The sequence below is a fragment of the Ylistrum balloti genome, unplaced genomic scaffold (genome assembly GCF_031769215.1).
Source record: "Ylistrum balloti isolate Yb309-2 unplaced genomic scaffold, AGI_CSIRO_Ybal_v1 Utg370114, whole genome shotgun sequence".
NCBI lineage: Eukaryota > Metazoa > Mollusca > Bivalvia > Pectinida > Pectinidae > Ylistrum > Ylistrum balloti.
This window is the reverse complement of record NW_026782134.1, coordinates 163,165-174,623: the sequence shown is the minus strand read 5'-3', so window position 1 is coordinate 174,623 and position 11,459 is coordinate 163,165. Positions and strand designations below refer to the sequence as shown.

Sequence of the window (11,459 nt, the reverse complement as noted above, 5' to 3'; positions counted from 1 at the left end):
TTTTGTTGTACATATAGACTGAAGTTAATGTCATTCAGATCTATATATTATAACAGTGATTGATGTTATGGTTGTATTTGAAATGTTCTTGTCATTTAATAAATAACCATTTGACAACATTTCTTTTCTCTGTTGTTTTTTGTTTATAAGATATGTACAACAAATAACAAGCTGCAGTCTCTGAGCTGGGTTACCATGCTTACACAAATTTTATTCTTTTAATAAGTGTTTAACTTCAATGTAATTATTGCAAACCATAATTACCGATTATATCATTAAAATATCACATACATGTGCTTGATACATGATTATTTCTGGGAATTGGTTGTCCGTTTGTGGTACTTTCGAGGAGTGTGTTTTCACTTTCACAAATTGGTACCCGTCTTCTGAAAAGAATAAAAAAATGATACATGCAAAATTACTCAAATTATCCATACCCTTCATTTCATGTGTACTAAGACGGGTTATTTTACATACATTTGTCTAAATTAAATGCCATGAATCATCGTGAACAGTCAAAATAATAAAGTAATAAACAAACTTTATGTTTGTTCAATATACAGGTATACTATGGTATATAATGGAGTCATTTTGCTGTTTTCAAAACCAAGTTCGTTTCATCGTTCAACGCGTGCGTCTATTTTCGAACACTATCGATGTTCGGTTACGTAGCATTCACATATTTCCCGTTATGTAACGTTGTGCATTAAATCAGTTGTGATTATCACTAAAAAGTATATGATATTTTAATTTATAGAGGATAATCATTTTGGGGGGAATTTTCATGTTTCTGTTGTATTGAGATCTTCATCGTTATGCCCTAAAGAATTATTTATTTCCTAAACTTCTAAGAAGTCTGTTTTATCATACTGATATCACATAGTGATTAGAACTTTTATCGTTTGAAATTGCTTCTGTGCATTATGATAATTTGAACTTGTTGACAATATTAGTCATTGCTAATGTATCTAATAGTACTGATGACTTTGTAAGAAAAGCGCTTCATCGCTAATGTCGACTGTTTACATTATATACGACGTGAAATAAAAAAAATCCTTGTTTTTTGTTTACTATAATACGTGTTATCGTGTTTTCATTAACACATTGGTTTAGATAAAGTAGACAATTTAACATGCCTCACATCTGGTGTTAAGTATTTCGCGATTTTGTACAAAAAGCTAAAATTGTTCATACTGTGCGCATATTCATATGTAACTCTATGTCTTCCTGTTCTCGATATATGAAACAAAATATTTCAACCATTCTTCACTAATGAACACTTAAAAGGGTAACTTACTTTCCGAACATAATGCCGTCTTTGATTGTTTCTGGCAATTCCATGTTCAAAGTTTCCGGTAAATGTAAGGATGACAATCCAGCTAAGATAGACATCACTCCAAATACCGCCAAAGGAAACACTTTCCCTACCATGCCACCTATAAACATTGCCTGTAAAATACAAAAAAAATTGTTATAAGGTTTTGCAAAATTGTAATCAGCATGCCATGCTTAAATTCATTCGAACGCAGATCAGAATAAACACATCTATTCGACGCTGTTCTAAAATCACCAGATGTATGAGAATTACGACATGTAATTAATTATTGGGCTTTTGTATCTTCCCGTCTTGATTTTAACTTTTATTTCGATCACTTTAGATTAAACGATGTCGCCTTCTAGGCTTCAAACGTTAGACCATTAACATCACTGACAAGTCCTAGTTGTTTGGCTAACTCTGATTTTTTATGTCTTTTGCACAGTCTTGGCTGAGAGGTGACCCTATGTCCTTTGCATTTCTGCTACCTAATTGCCTATGTATACAATTCGAATACCTCTTAAGATAGGACAAAGCCAACCTTTTATCTTCGGCATCAAAATTCATTTCAGGTGTAATATGTCTTTTCCAGCAGTGTTAAAATAAATTTCTGCGTGTGGTGTTTCACAATTTAAAGAGTATTCATATCTTTTTATCTCACCATCGTCGATGAAGCAGATTACGATGCTTACTCTTCCGGAACGCAAGATGTAATTCTTGCACTTTTTTGGGCGTCTCCATATAAATCTTTCTTTTATTGAATATGAGTTATGATCACGATGATGTTGCCATGTTGATATTTTTGTTGTTTCGTGTAAAGTTGATATTTCCCTCCCTACTGCATAACTATAATGAAAGGGATTTTTACAAATTGTCGTGCGAAACATTGATAGATAATTGCATTATGAGTTGTCTCTTATCAAATAATATGCGATTTTGTTTTACTGGAAACATTAATGAACTCTCACCGAGTCAGCTATATAAGGCGCCAGAATTCCTCCTATTCTAGAAGAACAACAACTTGCACCCATCCCAGCATTCCTGACCACGGTAGGAAATAACTCAGCGGAAAAAAGATAAAGTGTATTGAAAGCCATCGACACACCGAATTTGCCAATCATGGCAAGTACGACTATTATGATCTGGTTCTCTGAAATGAAATAAACTATCTAAAGATTGCTAAAGGCAAACGTGAATAGCACTTTCCAATACAAATTTATAACTATATATAGTTGAACCAAATTAATTAAAACAATTTATAGAATCATAAAATAGGAATATAAATAGACACCATTGCAACATATACAACTCGTGATTCGTGATTAAAATAACTTGATATAAAGTGATAAATTAAATTTATTTCGAGATCTTCTTCATATGGTCATCTTTCTTAGCAATAATAAATTCGTTTTACAAATTATACCCGTTCAGATCCATCTGGAGGCTTGTAAATGATAACTGATGTTACAACCTACCTATTTCACCATACATAATAGGGATTATTGTCGATGCACATGCACATCCTCCTAATACCATACTGAGACAGTAAAGTGTCTTCCGGCCAATGCGATCAACCAAAAGTATGATCAGGGTATCACCTGGAAATTCTACCAGCCCAGATAAGAACATATTTAGGAAGAAATTTCCGCCGAGGTTTCCAGCATTGAGATACAACCCGTAGTAAGTCATGCTTACTATACACCTGAGTACAGAAGAAATATATTTATTCAAACAATTTTCACAATAAAAATATCTCCAATGAGTCCTAAAATGTATTCAATGGTTGTAAACTCGATAACGTTGATGTCATTACTATCTCACATGGAGTCAGTGTGTAACTATATATAGTAAAAATGAATAACCTATATTTGGTTAGTATAGCAATTGTGTTTCAATAATATTTCTATGTAAATTGATGGCACACGTATGTATCCAAAATCAGATAACACTAGTTTTATTTACAGCGAGGGAGGGAATCTGATCATTTCGTAACATACATTTCACAATTAGGGAGGTCGATAATCATACTTATGCCCAACAACAACAACAACAACAGCAGCAAAAACAACAACAGTTTGGGTTTTACAAAGGGACAAAGAAAAAGAGTAAAAATTTCAAAAGTTTGATATGAGGATATAACATGCTATGAAGCCAAAATCGTGTAGTATGTTACGATAGGCTGTTGTCTATAAGAAACACGTAAATATTGCTTAACAGTTTTGATTAACATACAACAATTTGTAAATAAAAAGATATTTTGTGTGTCACGTTTCAAATTTCAACGTATTTAGTGAATTAATTAAGTCTGACAACTGTATGTTTAGAGTTCATTTAGTGGATTCAGGTTCTAGCGAATTCTATATCTAACAGTTTCTAGCACATTCCTCAGAACATTTCTCAAACTATATTAAAGCGACATCACGGTGAAACAATAACGATTTACTGATCTTTTTCATTATCACCTTATGAACAATAACAATTTGTTTTCGCTGGAACATGCGCATTAAGGGCATAAACAATAATTATAAAAGATAAATCCGTCGCCCGCCCTACTCGTCGTGGAATGTTAGTTATTCATGTCACTTATTTCGTAATAGTGCTGAATAGCTTAGATTTATCAAATAACATTTGTCATACCCATAAGAAAATGCGGTGTTGAAAACGGGATTTTAATTACTGCATCTCTACTGCCGTTGTCATAACTGCGCGCCATCATGTGTTCGTATTTACAAAATAAACTGCCTCGTTTTAAAAACTATTACGTTATCATTGTTGAAATTGAGGAAGGTTTCCCAAACCAAAGAAGTGTTGAAGCTGGCCATTGAAAATCGACTGTGAATATCGGGATATCATAAAAACGTAAATGGAAAAGTATAAAACACGTTCAATCAATCACATAATTAATGTTTATACCGTGATGTCCCTTTATATTTTTTCACTTGCCAATTGAAGAGGATGATGATTGTACGCAGAAACATGACCCTTGAAGAGAAAAGTTGCCATATCCTTCCGGCTGGTTCAGTCTCCATGATATTATCGAACATGTCCCGTTTTATTGCAACTTTGTTGATCTTAGCTATCTTCTGCAGAATAACGTTGGCTTCTTCATACCGCTGTTTAGTAATCAACCAACGAGGGGACTCGGGAATAAGCCTATTTATAAAAACATATTAAGTGAACAGTAAACATTGTTAAACATAAAGCAACAACTCTTGATGGATGCGGTTTTAAACAATTGTTTCACTTGTTACTATGTAATTCTTCATTTAAACAAACACAAAATGCTATATGAAGATGGCTATTCTTCATATACATACCACCAGTAAAACAGGAAGATTGCAGCAGGCGCCGAACAAATAATATTGATGTAAAACCAATGTCTGGCTAAGTAGCTCACACAAGCTAGGGCCACTAACCCAATGGCGAAAGAATACTGCATAATCATACCAGCTAATTTCCTTTTTGATGGACCAACTACTTCCACACCTGCAAACGTAAAAAAAACATGTTTACCGCAAATATATCCAATATTCCTGAAATAATTTGGTGTAAAAATATATGTTTACAGTCATAAAGAAAAGGACATTGTCAAATTGATAAGCTCTTGTTTTAAAAAAAAATAAGTCGACAGAAAACAGAAAACGAGGGACACAAACCATTTATAAAGTGTATAATATATGCTTTACCGAGAACAAACCCCACAATAAAGACACCCTGTGTAGTAGCACCAATCCCCACAGTTAGGACCGCGTATATGATGTGTGAGGAAGACCACGAAGAACCGAATGCAATGCCGAAAAACATCAACAACGAGATGTAAAATGTCTTTTTCCGTCCAATTCTGAAAAATAAGGAACTTTCATAAGGAAATGATATAGTATTCTAATGAAATGTTCTTGAGACGTCAATGCAAATGAAATGAAATGGAATTGACTTAGATCCATTAACACAAGGTGAAAAAGACAACCACTTACGAATCTGAGAGAGTACCAAACACGAAAGCTCCTAGGAATTTGCCGACGAAGAAGAGAGACTTGATTAACGAAGTTATGTGGGCATTTTCACACACGATATTATACTGCAATATAAAATAAACCTAGTTGTACGTGGATATGTGACGTCCACGGGCATTGTTGTGATGTATACACACAAATGTCCCATATACTGAAATTAACACTTATCTATATGTATGATATAAATTATTTATCTATCTGCAAGTAACTGATGAAGAATCGGTCTTTAGGTCAACGTCAATTTTAACCATCAGTAATACATAGGTGTTTGAAGACATGGAGAATATGCTATTGCAGATGTAATTTAGAAATTGGATTAAAACATTATATTCTATATGGAAGCTGATATATATTATATTGAAAACAACAATTACATTCAAGGAGATACTACCTTTGACGTGAACGTTTCTACAAATATGGATTCGCTGTATACCCATTCATTGCATTTAACTAGTGAAGCATTGATCGGTCTGCTGGAGTTGTCGAACTTGACATTGTTGTAATCAAACGAGTACAGATGGCACTGATCATAGTCATGGGAGGCATCATCCGATGGGGGTATGTAGTTGTTGACGAGATTCTGTTGATAGGCACTGTGTATATCGTACGTGTCATTCCCAAGACCAGGAATTTTACACCTGTTAAATCACATATATTTCAACAACATAGGAAATATATATTGATACTGAAAAATAAAAAACGAATTTGCAATCGTGCCTTTTCTTGATAGACTTTTAATATAATTGATGTGGGAACTATATGGAACGATGCAAAGCGATCAATCCAGCGGGTGTATTCAAATACTTGTAATAACGTGATGTCACCATTACCTACAGTAATAAAATGGTGACAATTTTCATAACTGACAAAGATGATCAATGATAGAACTTTCGTATAACTTGCTATTATATATAATTCTATCAGGAACCTATATCGAATAAATTTGACAACTTTCCCAGTAGATTTCCTCCTCTCCTCTCTCGTTTAAGTGTATTTTTCCATGATAACCAGCCACCATGGCTTGGGGAAAAACTGTTCTATTTAGTATATTTGATCCAATACTATATTAAAATACCACATTTTATGTTTTGTACCTACAATCTTTTCCATTCAATAAAAGATATCATAACGAAGCTAAAATGAATGCGATACAGTTCACTAAGTTCGTACAGCCTTGTAGAAAAATAGGGCATTCATTATCGATGCGAGATGTATATGGACTGCTATAACAACATACCTGTGCTGTGGAGTATTCAGAAATATCACTGACATCACGCCATACAATCCAACAGACACGGAACTAACGCATGTTAATGTCAAAACAAGCTTTTGGTACTTGCCGAATTCTCCAAGCTTTATCAAAATATTGTCTAGACTCATTTTGAGGTGATCTGTGCAACGCCTTGCTGTTTTCAGTATCAGTAGGATAACTCCGTTAGCCTCGTCTGGAAACAGCAGGTCATAAGAAATATTGTACTGGTGAGACGCTTGAGAGAACATAGTGGTGGAGATCTAATCGGCTGAAGCACGGTTGCCGAAAACCACATTAACTATAATTTTGTTTGATAAATCATGTAAAAGCGTTTTCATCTTAGTTGATTTAACAGATTGTTTACTTAGATGTATTTGATAAGCATCCGATGATAACTTCTTTATAATGTATAATAGTTCTAAATTGAACAGCAGAGAGACATCTAGATACTTAATACACATTATGGAGTGTAAGTTGTGTCTTCTTATTCTCATAACATATTGATTAAATAAAACTGATCAATTTAAAACCTGAAAGCTTCGATTTAAAAATCCCGCAATTCTGTTGAAGACATACTCAGCACCATGATCTGAATCAATCCTGTATACTGTTTTGAAAACAGGGTCTACTCAATGTACTCAATGCACTAAGCTATTTATGTTTACGTACATAATATCTGTCCTGTGCTCGTGTCATAACTAGTATGAAGTTTGTATGAAGAGTGTATGTTGCACGGGTATTTACGTACTCACGCCACCCTGCACACATACCAAAGCCCTGTTCACGTCCACTACCAGTCACTTTCCATCTGACTGCTGGACGATCATGATCAAGACTCTTAGAGACAGCTGTGCCACGTACCTCATGGGTCTCTGGTAAGTCTTAGGAAATAATCAAATATTTCAAACCAATTTATATTGTCGCGACAGTTAAATGTATATCATGTGTCCCTACAACGAAAGTAAAAGTAAGTTCCTTAGTTTCGTATTTATTATGTTGTAGGTTTTCTTAATTATTGATTAAATGGAAGTACCAAACTTTTGAGTCGTCTCATCACTAAAGAGCTGAAGGGTTACAATGGCGCCCAACGTAAATTTCCATTGTAATTAGGAACCAGAGACTGTAATGGATGGTATGGGAAGTAGCCTCGTAAGATGGCCATATGTGCGACCTGCGACACACGTACGCGTGTACGCTAACGTTGCAATATTGGTGTACAAGATGTACCTAGAATAGGATGTCAAGCGCTGTGTGCCTATACGGATTGTGGTAAAAACCAAAATTAGATGCCTGCTTGTGAGCCGAATTTTAAAATTCTTGGTTACTGGTAATAATTAACATTTGTACCGGCCAGGCCATGGGATGTCAATGTGTACATGTACCTGTGTGTGTTTGTGCTTTGACTAAACTGCTAACTTCGAGTAGATTCGACGTCGGAAGGCTGTTTAATTCGTCATTGTTGTGAAAAACATTCATCTTTAAAGTTTCTTTGAGACTAAAGGACTAGATATTGTCAAATTTGTTGAAATGTGCTTCTAATAATTTTAAAGGACTCTATATAATGAATTTCTATATGTATATGTAATCAGTCTGGTAATTGTAGTCAAATAATCATTCCATTGGACATTTTATAATTTTACTGAATTTCGCATAGTTTCATCAATTTTCTCCTTGATAATGTATAATTTCATGAATTTATTTCTAATTTATGTAATTGTATTGTAGGCTATATCTGCATGTATTTTGTACATCTGGAAAAGTGAAAGAAGCAAGATGTTTGTAAGTACCAGGGACCTGTGAGGGACACCTGTGTAGCAATAGGACCTGTTGACTCTGCCATTATATTCATTATTGTGTTTCCCTGCACGCTTTTTCCCCACCTTCGCAATCATCAGAATGAGAGATCAAGGTACAGTGAGTAATTAGTGTCTTGTCATTTGTTTGTGATTGTCCATGTGAATTACGGTCATTATTTCATTACTAGTGCATTTCATTACTGAAGTGTTCAGTACATCTTGCTGGGAGGATATTATAGATTTAAAGTTTGAAGTTCTACTCGTTCAGTTGTGCTGTAAAAACTTTTTATATTATACCATATATTAATTTCATTAATGAGTTTGAGTAAACTTAAACAGTTTATTGATAAGCCTTTGGAAGCACCGGGTTCACTAAAATACCAACCAGTTTTAGTGTCGAGTAGCAAAGGATTTTCTTTAAGGCCTCATTTGGATATTATTGAAAATTTCGGATTTTCAATTGACTTTTATTGTAAAGCTGGTGCTCGATTTGATCAAACCTATAATTGGCTTACCAGAAATTTATCAGGTATTGTTCACAAGCATGGTTCTATTTTACTTTACATTTGGTTGGGTACTTGTGATATTACTACAAAAACTGGTCCATTCATTGATTTGAGTCACAGTACTGATGAGGAATGTTTTACATATTTAAAATTTAATATCGATAAATTTGTTTCATTTGTTTCTAAATTTAAAACAGTCAAACTTGTATTTTTGGAGATACCACCATACTCCATTCAAATTTGGAATACTTACAAGGGCCATGCAAACCCTGAATCTTTTGCACAACTTGATGTGATTTTAGAACGGCGTATCGAGTATTTGAACGCATATATCAAGGAAGGTGTGCACTCACTCAATTTTAAATGTGATTTGCTCCAGTATAAGCGAGCAGGTCGCAAGCCTAGTGTTAATTTTTCTTTATTTAAAGATGGGATCCACCCGAAACCGGTATTAGCAAGGTTTTGGATGAAGCGACTCGTTACCAAAGTGTTCAGTGATTGTTGTTGAGATCATTTATTTACATTCATGTGCACTTGTAGGTAGGGGGCTCCCCAACCACAGTGTTCTGAATTTTCTATTGTATGTTTTTCTTATTATGCAATTTGTATTATGAATGCACTGAACAGTAGCTCATTCACTTCCTTACTTCTACCGTATTTCATTACTTGTGTAGTAACATTATACACTGGTAGTTGTTTACTGGTGTTATTTTATTGTTCATTATCACATACCTGGTAGTTATGGCTGCTAACGGAGTACCCCCTACAAAAGAAATCCCTAAGGCTAAAACTCCTACGGATCAAGCCCCTATAGGGGATAAGGATTTGAAGGAGGAGGGTGATGTACACGAGGGTGACCTCACAATGACTGAGGAACAAATGATAGAGGCTTTAGCCAAGCTGGGAAAATACAAAATTGTACCCCCGGCTAGTACACCCAAGCCTCCCAATCCTGTTAAACATGAATTTAAATTTGTGGGTACTAGTCAGGCCACTCCCTATGAGGAGTTGGCAAACCCCAACCACACATCAGCCTCGAGTTCATCTGTCACCTATGGTACACACCATGTTCCTAAAATACCCCAATTTTCTGGGGAGGAACCACCTCTCAAAGCCGATGTGTCATACGCTGAATGGCGTTTTGAGATTAGATGTCTGCTTAGGGACCCAGATATATCTCAGGGCAGTATTGTACAGGCAATTAGGAGATCTCTCCGTGGTACAGCACGGAGAATTTTACTCACTGTGGGCGAGAAGGCTTCTCCTGATGAAATTTTAAATAAATTAGATTCTCTTTTTAAGGACATTTCTACGCATGGCATGATCATGCAAGAATTTTTAAATTCTAAACAGAAGTCCGGTGAATCGGCAACTGCATTTGGTTGCAGATTGGAGTCTTTACTCCAGATTGCAGTGGAAGATGGCTCATTGCACAAGTCGGCTAAAAATGACCTATTACGTCATAAGTTTTGGACTTCGTTAAGTTCAGACAAACTAAAAAGCCAAACTCGTCATAAGTATGACGCAATAGCCAGTTTTGACACACTGTTAAGAGAAATCCGGCTGGTAGAGAAAGAGTTAAATATCTCTAATACTTCTTCTGGTTCTAGTCATGGTAAGAAAGGACACCAGCATTCAGTTAGTGTTGAATCTGACCAGCAAACAGCTTCCATAGCTGAGATAGAAAAACAGTTTGATAAAAAACTGAAAAACTTGGAAGACAAGCTTAGCTCCCAAATACAGGGTAAGCTTGATAAAATTTTAAACAAACTTGGTCAGTCCTCAGGTCAAGGTCAAGGTAAGAAATCTGGTCAAGGGTCAGGTCATAACAAAGGTCAAGGTCGCGGTGGTTATAACAAGTCTCGAGGCCGCTGGAATAAAAAAGACAAGGCTAAGAATAGTGAAAAAAACTTGGACTAGTCTCTGCCACTGGCCACGCAGAGACTTCACAAAAGTCAAAAGGCCAAGGTCACGAAATATTAGATAGATTATTAGGTGTATCAAATGAGAGCCAAGTTTTTGTTGAAGGTCAAAAGGTCAAAGCCTTGATTGACAGTGGATCTATGGTATCTACTATGTCACAAAGATTTTACAAAACTTTACATGACAGACCTGAACTTAAGGAATTAGAGACACTTGGATTACAAGTCACAGTAGCTAATGGTTCTAACTTGAACTACTTAGGCTATATTGAATGTGAAATTACAATACCATTCATGTCAAATCAAGTGTTTAATGTGCTTATGCTGGTTGTGCCTGATACTGACTACAACAGTAAATGTCCTGTTATACTAGGTACTAATGTTATCCGCCTAGTTAAGGAGGTTACCATTGGTGATTCGTTGTTACCTAATGAATGGAGAGCTGCAGTAAACAGTGTTTCTTGCTCGTATGCAGTGAGAATGTTAAGTAAAAAGCCTGTTACTATCGCTCCGTATGCCACTATTGTTTTAAACGGTATAGCACGAGGATTGGATCCAAATATTACTGATCTAGTCACAGAGAACCAGGATAACTCTGCTCTTAGATATACTGTTTGTCCTCGTGTGGTGAAGTTTAAACAAAATTCAGTTAATG

General features: G+C 35.3%; 1 protein-coding gene across 1 annotated transcript; it reads right to left on the bottom strand.

Annotated features, from left to right (window-relative positions):
• Positions 1 to 283: 283 nt before the first annotated feature.
• Positions 284 to 6,708, bottom strand: LOC132550262 (organic cation transporter protein-like). Its single transcript, XM_060214309.1, has 10 exons — positions 6,566 to 6,708; positions 5,720 to 5,966; positions 5,290 to 5,393; positions 5,002 to 5,156; positions 4,633 to 4,801; positions 4,259 to 4,468; positions 2,791 to 3,017; positions 2,284 to 2,465; positions 1,298 to 1,449; positions 284 to 386 (listed from the first exon to the last, which is right to left on the bottom strand). The coding sequence occupies exons 1-10, from the start codon at positions 6,706 to 6,708 to the stop codon at positions 284 to 286; spliced, it is 1,692 nt and encodes a 563-aa protein (XP_060070292.1).
• Positions 6,709 to 11,459: the final 4,751 nt, after the last annotated feature.